Source organism: Mesoplodon densirostris, chromosome 4, assembly GCF_025265405.1.
Source record: "Mesoplodon densirostris isolate mMesDen1 chromosome 4, mMesDen1 primary haplotype, whole genome shotgun sequence".
Lineage (NCBI taxonomy): Eukaryota > Metazoa > Chordata > Mammalia > Artiodactyla > Ziphiidae > Mesoplodon > Mesoplodon densirostris.
This window is the reverse complement of record NC_082664.1, coordinates 181,011,557-181,028,916: the sequence shown is the minus strand read 5'-3', so window position 1 is coordinate 181,028,916 and position 17,360 is coordinate 181,011,557. Positions and strand designations below refer to the sequence as shown.

Sequence of the window (17,360 nt, the reverse complement as noted above, 5' to 3'; positions counted from 1 at the left end):
GCTCCAGACGCGCAGGCTCAGCGGCCATGGCTCACGGCCCAGCCGCTCCACAGCATGCGGGATCTTCCCGGACCGGGGCACAAACCCGCGTCCCCTGCATCGGCAGGCGGACTCTCAACCACTGCGCCACCAGGGAAGCCCCAGACATTTTTCAAACGTCATCAGTTGCCTCACGAATATCCTTTTCCTGGACCAGGATCCATCCAAGAGCTCATATCATACTTAATTGTCCTGCCCTTTCAGTTTCCTTTGATCAGGGACAGAGTCAATGAGAGGCTTTCAGTGACAGGTGGCTATGAAAACCACGACAACCCACTTGAATTTCTTGCTCATCTTTGGGTTCACGTGGTTCTCAAGCATCAGCGTTCATAAGAAACACCTGGGGAGCCTGTCTTAGCACGTTCACTCCCAGAGAAACGGAATCTGTAGGGTTTGGGTGACGTTTGGGAATGTGCATTTTTAAAAAAATATTTATTTATTTATTTAGGCTGTGTGGGGTCTTTAGTTGCAGCATGCATGTGGGATCTAGTTCCCTGACCAGGGATTGAACCCAGACCCCTGCATTGGGAGCGAGAATCTTACCCAGTGGACCACCAGGGAAGTCCCCGGAATGTGCATTTTTATCAGCGTACTAGGGACTATGATGCAGGCAGTCGGATGGAGGACCAGACTTTGAGACACATGCCCAGGTGAGGCTGGCACAGCTTCAGTTAACACTTGCAGTGCAATCCCCCTTCTACAAGGACAAGCTGCCTCTGCTTCTTAAAAACATTTTCGGAAGCGCATTCCTAGAGACAGTGTAGACCCGCGCACCACCACGCCCCCATTCACAGCACAAGTGCCAGAGCAGCGGGTCGCCCTGCTCTGCGTTGGGTGGTGTTACCTTTCCTTTTCCGCGTCTTCTGGGCAGTTGGGGGTTTGCTCTTTTGCAAAGTTTGCCACAAGGGGGCACCAGTGACTTCCTCCTAGTGCTCATGTAATAATAGTGCTCATCAAAGTTGCCCAATTAGCAAACAAGTAGCAAGTCTTTGAAGAAGGAGTCATAGGACACCTTATTAGCCGGACTTTACCACCTATGTCCTCAACGATCTGGATCTTTTTGCCTTTGGTGGCATTAGGATGAATCCAGAACCACTTGCTTTGGGCTGTCTCCCCGCTGATCATAGAGAGATCTATTTGCATAGAGTTGGGTGTGCAGGCTTGGTTCGGTTCGCAGGGGTTTGATCTGGGCTGTCCTGTGCAGCAAGGCCACTGTGAGTAATGCAGCAGTTGTGTAGAGGCTGAGACACAGAACTGCAGGCTTGACACACTCTCTCCATCAGGTCCTTGCGATCTTTTTCTTTTTACATCCCTTTCCCCCGGGGCCAGTGGCGGAAGTAAAGCTCTTTACACGTCTCAACAACTCACCCTCACTATCCTGAGCACTGTGCCAGTGGCGAGTTTGTTGTTCAGTGGCAGACAGGACTGAGACCAGCATCTATGCTGAGCCTAGTGGTGGCTGGTACATGCTCAGCAACCAGCACTCCACACAAACAACAAACAAACAATTTTTAGCGTTTCCCATCATGGCCGATTTCAAGCTATCAAAGAGATATCATTGAACACCGAGTTCAGAAGTGATGTGCAGAGGCCCAGCTGTACACAGTATGTCTACCTCATAAACACAGTAGAAGTAAGCTCAAGAGTGTAAACTGGATAGAGCAAAGTAACTAGGAAGTGATGAGGTCTGTTTGTTTATTATCTTTGATTTAAAAAATTTTTTGTGATAAAACACACGATATAAAATTTACCATCTTAACCATTTATTTCAGTAGCATTAAGTATATTTACATTGCTGTGCAAGCCCCAGAACTGTTCTCATCTTGTAAAACCCAGTCTCTGTACCCATTGAAGAATATCTCCCCATGTCTCCCTTCCCCCAGCCCCTGACAACCACCATTCTACTTTGTTTCTATGAGTTTGACTACTTTGGATACTTTATGTAAGTGGAATCATACCGTATTTGTCTTTTTGTGGCGGGTTTATTTCACTTAGCATAATGTCCTCAAGATTCATCCATGTTGTAGCATGTGACAGGATTTCCTACTTTCTAAAGGCTGAATAGTATTTCACTGTATGTATATAGCATGTCTTCTTTATCCATTCTTCTGTTGATGAACACTTGGTAGTTTCTACCTCTTGGTTATTGTGAATAATGCTGCTGTAAATGTGTACAAATAGCTCTTCTAGACTCTGCTTTTAATTTCTTATACATATGTGCCCAGAAGTAGAATTGCTGGGTCATATGGTAGTTCTGTTTTTAGTCTTTGGAGGGACTATCACACTGTTCTTTAGCATTTGAACCACTTTACATCCCCACCAACAGTACACAAGGGTTCAAATTCCTCCGTGTCCTCACCAACACCTGTTATTTTTTATTTATTTATTTTTTTGCGGTACACAGGCCTCTCACTGTTGTGGCCTCTCCTGTTGCAGAGCACAGGCTCCGGACGCGCAGGCTCAGTGGCCATGGCTCATGGGCCCAGCCGCTCCACGGCATGTGGGATCTTCCCGGACCGGGGCACGAACCTGCATCGGCAGGCAGACTCTCAACCACTGCGCCACCAGGGAAGTCCTTTTTTTTTTTTTTAACAGTCATTATCCTAGTGGGCATGAGATGGTAGTATCTCATTCTGATTTTGGTTTGCATTTCTCTAGTGGTTAGGCATGTCGAGCATCTTTTCATACGCTTGTGGCTATTTGTAATCTTCTTTGGAGAAATGTCTATTCAAATCATTTACCCATTTTTTATTGGGTTATTTTGTTGTTAAGTTATAGGGGTTCTCTATATATTCTTTTATTTAAAAAATACTTTATAATTGAAGTATAGTCGATTTACAATGTTGTGTTAGTTTCAAGTGTACAGCAAGGTGATTCAGTTATACATATATACATATATCCATTCTTTTTCAGATTCTTTTCCTATATAGGTTATTACAAAATATTGAGTAGAGTTCCCTGTGCTACACAGTAGGTCCTTGTTGTTTATGTATTTTATATATAGTAGTGTATATATGCTACTCCCAAATTCCTAACTTATCCCTCCCCCCACACCTTTCCCCTTTGGTAACCACAAGTTTGTTTCCCATGTCTGTGAGTCTGTTTGTTTTGTAAATAAGTTCGTTTGTATCAGTTTTTAGATTCCACATATAACTGATCTCGTATGATATTTGTCTTTCTCTGTCTGGCTTATTTCACTTAGTATGATAATCTCCAGGTCCACCTATGTTGCTGCAAATGGCATTATTTCATTCTTTTTTATGGCTGAGTAGTATTCCATTGTATACATATACCACATCTTCTTTATTCATTCATCTGTTGATGGATATATAGGTTGTTTCCATGTCTTGGCTATTGTAAATAGTGTTGCAATGGACATTGGGGTGCATGTATCTTTTTGAATTATGGTTTTCTCCAGATATATGCCCAGGAGTGGGATTGCCGGATCACAGAGCTTTGTGGCAAGCTTTAAAATCAGGAAATGTGAGACCTTTAACTTTGTTCAAGATAGTTTTGGCTCTTCAGGGTTCCTTGAGATTCTGTATGAATTTTAGGATGGATTTTTTCTATTTCTGCAAAATTTGCCATTGGGATTTTGATAGGGATTGTTTTGAATCTGTAGGGTGTTTGGGGTTGAACTGACATCTTAACAATATTAAGTCTTCCAATCCATGAACACAGGCTCTCTTCCCATTTATTGATGTCTTTATTTCAGCAACGTTTTGTAGTTTTCAGTGTATGTCTTTCATTTCCTTGTTTAAGTTTATTCCTAAGTATTGTATTCTTTTTGATGCTATTGTAAATGGAATTTTTTTTCAATTTCCTTTTCAGATTGTTCATTATCGGTGTATAAAAACACTACTTACTTTTGTGTTTTCATCTTGTATCATGCAACTTTGCTACTTTTGTGTATTAGTTCCAACAGGTGTTTTTGAGAAATCTTTAGGGGTTTCTCTATATAAGGTCATGTCATCTGTTACAGAGATAGTTTTACTATTTCTTTTCCAATTTGCATGCCTTTTTATTTCTTTTTCTTGCTTAACTGCTCTGGCCAGGACTTCCAGTACTATGTTGAATAGGAGTGGTGAAAGCAGGCATCTTTGTTTTGTTTCTGATCTTAGAGGAAAAGTTTTCAGTCTTTCACCACTGAGTACGATGTTTGCTCTGAGGTTGTCCCGTAGGCCTTTATTATGTTGAGATAGTTTTCTTCTATTCGTAGTTTGTTGAGTGTTTGTATCATGAAAAAGTGTCACATTTTGTCAAATGCTTTTTCTGCATCAGTTGAGATGATCATGTGTGTTTCTTCCATCATTCTGTTAATGTGGTGCATTATATTGATTGACTTTTGTATGTTAAACCCTCACTTCATTTCAGGTCACTTGGTCATAGTGTATAATTCTTTTAATGTGCTACTGAATTCTGTTTGCTCATATTTTGTTGAAGATTTTGCATCAATATTCATCAGGGATATTGTTCTGTAGTTTTTTTTTTGTATCATTATCTTTGTTTTTATATAATTTATTTACTTGTAAGTTTATATAATTTACTTTCTAATAATGGCTGTTTAACAACCAGTTCATAAAATTCCCGAAAATTTAACAGTTGATTCTCATGAGTCAGTGTGAGCTGGTTCCAGCATATTACTGTCCAGACTTTTCATGTGTCTTTTCCTTTTGCAATTTAGGCCACAGTAAATTGAGAGACTTACTTAATTTCTCATAATAATAGGAAGGGCAAGACACGAAGGGTACTTCTGTGTGTCAATTTATTTGGCAAAAAATAAAAACAAAACCCCAGAACAAGTATTAAGCTGTGAGTTATTTTCCCAGTTCCCACCTGACTGCATCATCTTGACAAAATGAAATTTAATTCTTTTTAGGGGAAGGCACTACATTCTTTATCTTTTTGTTTTTTTTTTAAACATTGGCCTGAGTGAGTACTGTACTTGCATGGTCTCATTTAAATCTCCCAACAATGTAGGTGCTATCATTTTCTTCATTTTAGAGTTTAAGACACTGGGAGAGGTTAAGTAACTTACACAACGTCACACAGGCGTACAGCCAGAATTTGAACCAGAGCTGCCTGGGCTTCAGTTGTCATCTGAACACACATTGGCACATGCTAGGTTATATGGTGCCCCACCTGATCCTTGGTTTCTGATACAGAATTGTGTCCCTTGTCCTCCGGTGCTGACTCTCTATAGCTCTGGCTCCATCTAAGTAAGCTCTATCCACACCTCCTTAGAAGCATGGGGTAAATTTCAGCTGCTTTACGATGCCACTCCTGGACCATGAGAAACTATGTAGGTATCTCAGGCATTAGTCACCTAGATATGTCACACAGTCATTTTTGATTCTTACTGGTCATAATGTTGTATCATTTGTATATATTGCTGCAACTGACTTGCTAAAAAATGTTAAGCATTTTTTGTGTCAATGTTCATGAGGCACGTTAACCTGTAGTTTTCTTTTGTTGTAGTTTCTTGTTTTTGTTTTTAAATCTATTTCTTCTGGAGAGAGCTTTGGTAATTTGTGTCTTTTAAGGGATTTTTCCATTTCACCTAAGTTGTCAAATTTATTGGCATATAGTTTTTAATATTTCCTTGTATTTGAATTTCAGTAGAATCTGTAGTAATGTTTCCTCTTACACTCCTGATATTGGTAAATTGTATCTTCTTTTTATTCTAATTTGTCTGGCTAGAGGTTTATCAATCTTATTGATCTACTCGGAGAACCAGCTTTTGGTTTCATTGGTTTTCTCTATTGTTTCACTTTTTAAATTTTCCTTCCATTCTGATCTTCATCATTTCCTTTCTTCTGTCTGCTTTAGGTTTAATTTGTACTTCTTATTCTAGTTTTGTAAGGAGGTAGTTTAGGTTATTGATTTATTTCTTAATTTTTGGTATCAATTTCCTTCAAGTGCTGATTTAGCTATATCTCACAACTGTTGATATGTATACTTCCATTTTCCATAGTTTTCCAGTGTCCATAGTTCAAAATATGTTCTAATGCCCCTTTTGACTTCTGCTTTGACCCATGTTATATTTAGAAGTTTGTTATTAGGTTCCAAATATTTAAGGGCTTCCTAGATCTTTCTGTTAATAATACTAAATTAATTCTATTCTAGTCAGAGCAAATACATTGTATGATTTAAATCCTTTTAAATTTATTGAGATTTGCTTTATGGCCCACAGTATGGTGTACCTTGCTAAACATTTCATGTGCATTTGAAGCAAATGTGTATTCTGCATTTGTTGGATAGAATGGTCTAAAAATGTCAATTAGGGCAACTTAGTTGATAACATGGTTCAAGCTCTCACTGATTTTCTGTCTACTTGCTCTATCAAGTATTGGAAAGGGGATACTGAAACCTCTAAATTTAATTGTATATTTGCCTATTTCGCCTTTTAATTCCATCATTTTTGTTTCATGTATTTTTGAATTTCTGTAGTTAGATGAATAAATGTTTAAGAATGTTATGTCTTCTTGATAAAGTGATCCTTCTATCATTATGAAGTGACCTTTTAAAAGTCCTGGTAATATTCTTTGCTCTGAAATGTACTGATATTAATATAGCCACTCTAGATTCTGATGAGTGTTAACATGGTATATCCTTCTCCATCCTTTTACTTTTGTCCTATTTTGTGTCTTTAGATTTGCAGTGGGTTTCTTTTTTTTTTTTTTTTTTTTTTTTTTTTGCGGTATGCGGGCCTCTCACTGTTGTGGCCTCCCCCGTTGCGGAGCACAGGCTCCGGACGCGCAGGCTCCGGACGCGCAGGCTCAGCGGCCATGGCTCACGGGCCCAGCCGCCCCGCGGCATATGGGATCCTCCCAGACCGGGGCACGAACCCGTATCCCCTGCATCGGCAGGCGGACTCTCAACCACTTGCGCCACCAGGGAGGCCCTGCAGTGGGTTTCTTGAAGGCAGTATATAGACGGGTTTTTCTTTCTTTATACCATCTGACAATCTTTGCCTTTCACTTGGGTTGTTTAGACCATTAGCATTTAATATTGATGTGGCTGGGTTTAAATCTACCATGTTCATATTTGTTTTGTATTTACTCTGTCCTCTGTTTCCTTTTTCTGTTTTCTTTTGGGTCAACAGAATATTTTTTACGATTTTACTTTCTTTCCTGCTTATTAGCCGTACCTTTTTGTTTTGTGATTTTAGTGGCTGCTTTAGGATTTAAGTATACATCCTTAACTTAGCAGTCTACCTTCAAGGGATATTATACCATTCTGAGTGTAGGATCAGGCCCCTAGGCCTTCTTCCTCCCCTGACCTTTGTGCTACTGTTCTCATATATGTTCCTTCTCCTTGTGTTATAATGCCATAATACACTTATTATTTTTGCTTCAAAAAGCCGATTATCTTTTAAAGACTTAAAAGATCAGGAAGAGAGTTTTAATGCGTACACGTATATTTACCATTTCTGATGGTCTTTGTTTGTGTGCACCCAGATCTCTGACACCATTTTCGTCTGCTTCAGGGACATCCTTTAACATTTCTGGTATCGGCCGTCTGCTTGCGATGAATTCTGTCAGATTTTGTAGGTATGAAGAAATATTTCACCTTTGTTTCTGAAAAACAATGTTGCTAGGTTTAGCATTCTAGGTTGAGAGCTTTCTGTTCAGTAAGGATATGGCCCCACTGCCTTTCACTTGCATGGCTTCCAGTGACCATCTACCGTCACTCTTATTTTTCTCTGTAATACGTCTTTTATTTTTAAGCTTTTCCTCTTTGTCATTGATATTGAACAATCTATGCGCTTTAACAAATTTTCTCCGTGTGTGTGCTTGTGGTTCGCTGATTTCCTGAGGCCTGTGGATGGTCCTCATCACATGTGGAGACATGTTGGTCCTTTACTGTATTCTGACACCTAAGCCAGGGGGAGCCTGTTCTGACCACATCACTCCTCTGCTCTGAGATCCTACGTCCTTAAAGTCACCTACCAGGCCCGCCACGAGCCGCCTCCCCTATGCCCTCTGACCTGACCTACTCCTCTCCTCTTTGCCTCTGCACCAGAGCCACACTGCTGTTCCTGCAGCAAACCAGGCACACCCTGACCTTTGTATGTATCCTCTCCACCCACCCTGACCCATCATCTCTGTGGGCGCTTCTCTGCCCACCCTACTGGAAACGGCAACCTCCACCCCATCCTGGCACGGCTTCTCCCCTCTCCTTGCTTTACTTTCACCCCAAATACTTACCATAATACAACTTAAATTTTACATATTCTTCTTGTTTTTATCACTCAATGAAATTATAAATTCCAGGAGGGCAGGAATTTTTTTCACTGTAGTAGGACCTAAAACAGTCCCAAGCATACTAGGTAATCATTCAATAAATAACTGTTGCAAAAAATGAACTGGAAAGTAATTGCTCACGTTCCCATGACCGGCCCTGCCCCCCCCCCCTTTACTAAATGATTTTAATTAAAGTCACACAAAAGTTCTTGGGTTGAAAAGAAAAGCAAACGACCACTACACATTAGTTTGTCAACATGTAATGCCCTGGGTTTATTTTGTGAGAATTCTATCACCATTTTTCCAGGTGGGATTAAAAACCTTAAGGATAATGTATGCCATTGGGCTGGGCATTCAGACTTCGGTACTGACAAAGCACTAGCAGTAGTCTGTTAAGTACCATTCTCTTCACAGAAGAGGGGTCACATATTTCCAAAGGAAGGCACCCGGTATTTGTGGTTCTGGCCTCGCAGCCTTCTGGAGAATCTTAGAAGGAAAAAAGCTGGCTGGCTGTTTTTAGAAACTGGAATGATGATACACGTACAGCAATTACTGCATTCTTCTCCCTTATATCCTTTTTGTAAGAACAAGTAAAGAATGAAGTCTTTGAAACAATTCGACAATAAAAAAGTACAATTTTTTTCTTGTGCTAAAAAAAGGGCAAGACAACATAAACTCCAGTTGTAAGGACTCCATTTGCATACTTGATTTAACACTTTCTGGTGTGGAAGGAAATGGGACTACTGGGCTGTTTGCAGAGCAGCAACATAACATTAGTGCTTTAAGTACCAGAAACTACCCACAGCTCTGTGGGCAGGTGGGGATGGGAAGATTCAAGAGACTTCATTTTTAGCTCGTTACTTGTCCTAATGGTAGTAGACCAGGAAGATCCCCATTTAACAGTACATTCCCCATTTTTAAAAAACTGATGCCTTTTTTTTTTTTTGTAAAATTCTGTATGTATGTCACCATTTTTTTTCACGATACACAGAAAACTCAGGGACCCAGAGGGGAACCAAGTTATGTTATACCATTTACAAAATACCAAGGAGTCCACAGCTACCTAACACATTTACTACAGCACAGGAACCAATGAAGGTACAGTGTACAAAACTGTAAACACGGCACAATAAATAGATAAAACAGCAGGTTCTGCACCATGCACATGATGTGATGACACCTCATCTCTACACACTCTCACATCTCACACTCTTTGTTGCAATTTATTTCCCTCCCCCCCACCCCCAAGTGCAAAGCATCACAAATGAACATCTCTGTATTCAAGTAACATATATACAAGGGTATTACAAATATGCAGTACTGTACAGATAATTGCTGTATTCTTAATTTACAGATGTTGATTTTCTTCCCTATTAACAGTAAGAAAAGAAAAATGGAAGCATGAGAGATGAGCATGGCTGTCAAGTCCCCACAGCTGCCACAGAAACGCATGTGCTGCATTCCATCATCCCTTGCATTCAAAATGCTACTGATGCATAGCACCTAATCAAGTCCCCAGGCTGCGGCTCCACTCCTGAGGAAGCTACGTCACCTCCATCGCTACTGTATTGTCTGCTATGTTGTTTAGTGCTGGCTTTTCTGATTCATGGTTTTCCCTGTTGAAAAAAGTTCAATAAATTACTTATCTGCAATCAATTTAACAAATCAAGATGATCTTCCCAATAAAAAGTTTAAATGTTTTTAATAATAGAAAGAGATCTGACTCTTTTGGGGCAGGATAGCAAGTAGAGGAATATGAACTTTTACGGTTTTTTATCAGGAACACACAACCGGAAGTCAGGCTTGTGTCCGCTGCACATTCCATGGTCAACTACATTACCAACAAACCTGTAGTAGCACCCAAGCAACCGAGATGTTACAACACATAAAGAATAACCAAGGTTTAGTTTAGAGTTTCAATCTCCTCCTCTATTAAACCTTTCCTGAGAGTTTTAAAAAGGAACCACGTGAGTGAAGCTCATTCACGCCAGGACTTCTAAGTCTGAGCTCTTTCTCTACGTGGAGCTCAGCAATCAGAAGACCAGGGCCCCCGCTGCCCCTACCCCTCAACTGCCCACGTGCTCGGAGAGCTCAGCTCCTCCTCTGGGTCTCAGTTCCCTCGTCTTTATTTATGTATTTATTTATTTTTAAAATTTTATTTTATTTACTTTTTTATACAGCAGGCTCTTATTAGTCATCCATTTTATACACATAAGTGTATACATGTCAGTCCCAATCGCCCAATTCATCACACCACCATCGCCCCACCCGCCGCGGCTTTCCCCCCTTGGTGTCCATACGTTTGTTCTCTACATCTGTGTCTCAATTTCTGCCCTGCAAACTCAGTTCCCTCATCTTTAAACAGGGGGACTAAAGTAAGTGATGTGAACGTCTCCCTTACACTTTGAGTCTCCCGCGGTTACATAATTCTGTAGTGATGAAAACCACGTATTATGTATTTAAGTAAGAGCTATAGTTGTCTGGCTAGCTATGACTAGATCCAGAATATTAAGAATGGATGAGCACCGAGCAGATGTGACTACCACTTAAGTTCAGAAGCAGAAGGGATGCACGGGTCCAGAAACTAATAGCTGCAGTCTGTTGCTACGAAGCCTGCTCCCTGCCCTGGGCCACTCCCAGCTGAGGAAGTCTACGTGTCAGAGCGGCAGCCAAGACGCCTCAAAGTCCGGCCGCCAACCCCTCCAGCTTCTACTACGAATCTTCCCAAGTCTCTAGACAAACTAGGTTACTCGTTAACTCCTGAAACACATACGGATTTCCCCAACTCTTCTTCCTCCCTTCTGCCCAGCCAAGACGAAATCGGATTTTCTTTTCTTTTTTGGTAGAACATTCCCAGAATATCCCTGGTGTAAAAAATATCTCTTACATGGAAATTAGAGCCACACTCTATACATGCTAATTTGACAAGCATATTATATTTCGTGACACCTCTAGAACAATTTTTACCTATTACTTACAATTAATATTATTTAACTTTTCACACTTTTATGCTCATCTTCTAACTCAACTGAAAACTCCCGTCTTTCTCTTTTTGTTTCTCCTCAAGTAGACAGCAAGATTTTAATTCCTGTCAATATTTAAAACAGAATAGAGCCTGAGCAAACATTCTAAACCGTCTACTGAAACCTAAGAAAACAAGTTAGCATAGAAAATAATGGTTTGATTAAAAGTTGACCTGGCATGAATACTGTAACCTTTTACATTATTTACATTATTAAGAGAGGCTTAATTAGTGCACTAGCCATAGTGGGTTTTATCAATTCTGTCTACGTGAGAAGCTGTGGAAGAAATCATAAGCAAAAGAAACATTCTAAAGAGAACTCCTTCGATCCACAGGTGAAATAAAGAGTGAGAATATTATAAGCTCTTATTATACTAAGTCATGTCCCAATCATACATGGAATATTCACTATACTCCCTTTAAAGTTCAAATCCTCAGCAATATTGAATTACAACATCTATCTGTTTAGTTCTTACATAAATAAGGAATTCTCATCTATACATTTTTAATGTATATAAGGAAAAGAGCAAAAAACACAAATAAGTAGAAATACCCGAGAATTTAAGTCAGATTTCATATTTTTCAAACACTCTGGGCTTAAATAACGACTCACCGTGGAACTGCATCTACAGAGGATGAAGACGGGACCTTGGAAACTTGACAGTTTGCTGCGGCAGCCAGCTTTAAGGCAGACGACGGGACAGCACTTAAAGTCCTAGGTATGTGTCGTGCGTTTATGGGGGCGAGAGAGTTTACAGTGGCGACTGATGAAGGTACAGTTAATCGGATGTTGTTCCCAATCAGAACCTGAGTTGTTGCAGAACTGGCAGCAGTCACTGGGTGACTCGGCGCACTGTGGGAACCCGCCGTCTGCGTCACGTTCGCAGGCTGTAGCAAAGCTGGCCCTGCCGTCGACGGACTCGTGTGGACAAGTGCCGGGGGTGCAGTACTACTGAGGTGTAAGCCCTTGTATACTCCTAGGGAAAAGGAAAGCAGCAGCTGAACAACTGCAACCCTGCTCCTTGTTTATTACAGACATACGTTACAAACATTATCACAACACCTTCAACGTCTTTGTCCTTTTACCTGAGGCTGGAAGGACGCCATTCACCCCGATTCCAAGCACCACATCCTCCTTCATCTTGAATCCCATCAGTTGTTCTGATGTCACCAAAGCAGAAGCAGCAAATTGAGCACTAGCAGAATCCAAAGTCTTGGAAACAAAACCCTAAAAAGAAAATACAAAACAAATCTAATCAGCATCACTTAGTCTCAAATTATTATTAAAGCTACACAGGTTACCAAAATCAGTCTGAATATAAATGAAAGTTGCAAACCACTGAAATATCTTCATGTCTCCAAGAGGCATAAATTTGATTAATGTTCAAATCATCTTATAACTCAAGGATTATGAATTTTGATCTTCTTATGTGACAATATATAATATGGAATTACCAAAATAAACCTTTTATAATGTGGAAACAGTAAACCTCCAACACAAAGTGTGGGACATGAAATATGCTAGTAAAACATTTCAGTGATTTGCAATGAATGAATCAATGAATGAATAAATTCATATAATTTGAATAAGTAAGTATGTAAAACTTCCTTCATCTAACTTACACATACATATACACACGTGACCAAAGGCACCTTTGGGACAGTAAGGTAACTACCCCTTTAGAACAGAAGGAACAAAACATCACATTCTAACTCAGCCTAGAAATAAAGAAGCGCCTTGAGTTTTTTTTAATGAATTTTTCCTCTAAGATGCCTAGAGACACGAATCTCAGCCTTTAGTTAAGCCTTAAATATGTTTAAGTGGCAAACATTTATCATGCTTCAAGTTCAAAAGTCATTTCTTTTAATAGTAGAAGAGGTTATTTTAGCATAAATTTTAATAATAATTAAAACTCTCCACATAGAGAGCTGGGTGGGGTTGTATATTAAAGAGGTACATTCACAGACTACAGGTCAGACTTGAAGACAGGGTCTCTCTCCATCTCATCTGACTATGCTTTTTAGCTTTACTTTTTAAAACAGGGAGCAGAGGGCAACAGCTTCTATACTCACCTGTAACATTCTTTCTAAACCCTGTTTAGAATGGCTATGATGTAGATTCAGGTGAAAGCCACTTTTCTGCTGGTTAGATGCAAGGCTCTATGACAACAGTTGGTAATTAGAGATGAACTCTGGTGGGAAACCATGAGGGATAATCATAAGACAGACAAATCCCTCACCTGTGACGTGGTGGTGGAGGAATTACTACTTGCTTGCTGTTGCTGAATTTGTGCAAGCTGCTGTTTCTGCATGAGTGCCAGCTGCTGCTGATGTTGCTGGTATTGTTCGGCTGTAAATGCTGAACATAAAATGAGAAAACACTTTATAAAAAGGCACAGCGATCACACACATCTTACAGTACACTAAAACAAATTTTAGCATTTAAGAAAAAACTTGTGCAGAATTAAAGCATTTTAGCATCCTGTTAAAGATCACTTCCGAAAGAAAATTTCAGCATTTTTATAACCACACTTATCGAGAGTGGCTTGAGTTTAAAGAAAAACAAAATGAAACTTTCCGAGTTGCACATAGGAAAAAGCAGTGCTCACTTCCCAAGTTTCAAAACCGTTATTTTTTGTAAGCTGTGACACTTGCGCTAGACAGTGTAAAGGGTAATACCAGCTTTTTTCATCCGCATATTTGAAATTCAACTTTGCACTGAGCTCGAGAAGAAATCTGATAATCACCATTTCGTTTCTAGTTTATTCATACTACAGTCCCAATGCATTCAGATGATCCTTAGCAGTTCTGTGTAGAAATACTAATTGTTCTACATATTTTCTAATTTTAGTCATTACAAAAATTTCCTTCATATGAAATATAAGGTTGTTGGTTTATTACTTTTTTTTTTTTTTTAAAGAACCCATCCTTTAAGTTTAACAGGAAGAAAAGAGGCTCCAAAGGTTAATTAATTTTCCCCACCCAATTAACCCACCTGGAAAAAATCCAGTCAATAAGAACGGAGATGTTTATGTTGGTTTACTGTACAGAATGATGTCTGAGGAAAGACACTGTGTTATGCTACTTATGTTTGTCTATGGAGAGCTCAGTTCTAAAAAAAACAAACAAAAAAATGTTCATTTATTACTCCCCCAAAAAGTGTGTGCAGTTTTTAAAAAGGAAAACTTTTTCTTTTTCTTTTTCTTTTTTTTTTTGCCAATTAAAAATAAAGGAAAAAAAAAAGCACATACAATCTCACAACATCTGACTTTAAGGCTTCTTTTAAGAAGCCTGTGATGGTTGCATAAGAACTATTTAAAACAGAAAAAATAGGGTTATCATGCATCCCTGGGTACTAGGGAATCTATAAATCATGCATATTTCCTCAATCTAAAGTTTAATGTTTTCAAAATTCTGTCAGCTAATTTGTTGTTGTCTTTAAAGACATTTTGATAATTTCTTTAGAATATTACTTCATCAAGTTTTGCAATTTTTACTTATAACTCATAAGAATCTTTATGCCCCAGGATACAGCTTCTGCCTAGGACACCTACAAAATGCTTAGATAAATGTTAAGTAGAAATTCTACCATATTTTGAACGAATCAGAAAACTGGGAAATAATGTTTAAGAAAACCTCAGAAGTTACTAGTATTTACACAGGCTTTTATACTTGCGCTGAACTAATTTCTTGGGTTACAAAGGCAAAAAATAACTTCTTGTTGGAAAAATTCTACTTTTCCATTTTCTTATTTTGGGTGTTACACATCTGTTTAGTTGATATATGTCCTTTGATGAGTTTCTCTTCCTACTGTTTGTAATTCTCAGATCTGAATTCTACCGGAAAAGGCTTTTATTGATAATAGGATAATCCATAAATATTGACATAAACATTCTGTCAACGTGACCATTTCCATATAACAGAAACATGTTAAATCATAACTTGAAGAAAAAAAAATGCTGCCCTAAAAGAGTGATTATAATTAAAACAATATCTCTATGTCGAAAAAAAGTCCATAAAAGCAACTGTTTAAAACTAAAGATCCTTAATTTATTAGATAGGTTCGCTAATATGTTTTTGCGATTTCTACTTTAATTTCCTAAGCTTGAGTGCATTGCCTAAATCTTGAATTTCCGGGTAGGAGATATTTAATAAACTTAAAAAAAGAAGAAGAAAAAAGGACCATTTCTGGAAGGTCACGTCATTACACATCTAGAAAACAATAATTTAGCATTCACTGTAAAGATCTATATACAAAACTCCATTTATATGAATGAAAATATTCTTTTGCAGAATTCTGCTGGTATTTGTTTTAATTTAAACATTAGCAATATTAAATTGGAAATCGATTTGAATCAAGGTTCCAAATATTTTTGCCCTATTTAAATCAGTATTTCAGTCCTCAGTCTCTGAGGGTTTTGTGAATTTCACTTTTTTTTTTAACAACTTTTAACTTCCTCCAAATACAGATTTAGAAATAAAAATGCAACTGACATTTTAGATTACTAACGCTCATTGAGATTTTAGAACCCTATGTTAGCCTATTTCTTACATATCTCTATACTCCAGAGTCTAGTTATAAAAATTTCCCCTGGACATTTCTGATAAATGTTCTAGAAGAAATGCACAGAGTAACATATAAGCTAGAAGTGATGGTAATAAAAACCATGGGTCTAGAGGCCAAGAGACCTTGATTTTTCTTTCATTCTCAGCTCTGTCATAACTGGCTGAGTCCACCTGAGCAAGTTATTTAATCTTTTGGGGCTCAGTATGTTCATCTGAAATACACGAGATTAAATTAGGTCACCAATAAAGTCCTTTTCAAGCCATGAGATGCTAAGATTTTATATTTCTTCTGAGAAATAAAATTCCAATCCAAAAGGCGGTATGAATGCGTAGGAAAGCTTGGACAAAGGTAAGGCAGTACATTTGGGCAAATAAAATCTGAGCTGGGTTTTGCACTATTACTTACACAGGAAACTGATTAAAGTCTAACCAAATGCTAAGTGGAAATAAACAAAAATGAGCATATTTCCCTGTATCTCTATCAAGGTAAAGTTTTTAGGTTGTATGTCTACCTCCAGATATTGTGTGGTAGTCAAGTTTGCAATTCATACAAAGATGGACAAGGTAGTTTCGTGGACAGATCACTAGACCTAGAATCAGAATCATTTCAAAGGACCAAAAAATTTTAGATCAGGAGGGATTCCTGGTGATTTCCTTCTATAATCTCACACTAGAGATGAAGAAACTTTCATCTGAGGTCACAAAGATATTTAGTAGTGGAAGGGGAAACAAAACTACCCCCAAACCAATGAGATTTTAAATATAAAAAGAAATAAGACAAAAGTTTGTTTTAGATTTAATATTATTTACAAAAAATAATCAAACTTTTAATGTACCAACAGTGTGCATCACGCTTTACAAGAAATCTCATCTACAGAGCATCTGACAGACAGGGGTCTAGGGAGGAGAGCAGAGACACAGGAGGGACAAGATTAAAAGCTGAAAACAGGGAAGGGGCACGACGGGCCTTCAAATACCTGGAGGACACTATGATGTGGGAGAGCAAGAAAACGTACTCCGTGTGCTTCCAAGGGCAAACAGGACCTGCGGATTTGAATTTAAGGAGGCAGCTTTTGCTCGATATATGGACAAACTTTCTAAACAAGACTCCCAACTGCAGAATAACCTGATCTAGAAAGTTGCTGACTTTTAATCTGTCCCTAGAGGTGCCGAGGTAGAGGCCAGAAACCACCGCTGTGTGGGTAGCTTCTAACAATCCTCTGGGGTAGGAATTTAGATGAAATAATCTAAAACTTTACGAGTCCACGTCTTGTGCAAGGACCTATCATGTGGTAGGTACACCAGCGCTGGGAATGGCCTAGTGTTCAGCCTGCTGGCCTTTAAGTCACATTCCTGTAGCGGGAGCAGATCAATGGAATGACTGGGGGTGGCAGGGCTGTGGGGGGAGGGAGGTGACAGGTACTTAGGAAAAAGTGAACAATGTGAAAATCCAGTTTGAGAAGATGGATTCTAGATTACCAAAATGT

The 17,360-nt window shown here is 38.9% G+C and overlaps 1 protein-coding gene across 3 annotated transcripts in view; it reads right to left on the bottom strand.

Annotated features, from left to right (window-relative positions):
• Window positions 1–8,541: 8,541 nt before the first annotated feature.
• Window positions 8,542–17,360, bottom strand: part of EPC1 (enhancer of polycomb homolog 1) — a 94,153-nt gene continuing 85,334 nt past the window's right edge. For 2 of the 3 annotated variants that reach the window (XM_060097796.1, XM_060097794.1), the window contains exons 11-15: window positions 13,548–13,666; window positions 13,381–13,467; window positions 12,394–12,535; window positions 11,921–12,284; window positions 8,542–9,901 (exon numbers count right to left, since the gene is read on the bottom strand). In XM_060097796.1, the coding sequence (XP_059953779.1) occupies window positions 9,829–9,901; window positions 11,921–12,284; window positions 12,394–12,535; window positions 13,381–13,467; window positions 13,548–13,666 (785 nt within the window). In that variant the 3' untranslated portion in view covers window positions 8,542–9,828. The remainder of the gene's footprint in view (window positions 9,902–11,920; window positions 12,285–12,393; window positions 12,536–13,380; window positions 13,468–13,547; window positions 13,667–17,360) is intronic. The other variant, XM_060097795.1, reaches the window with a different exon arrangement.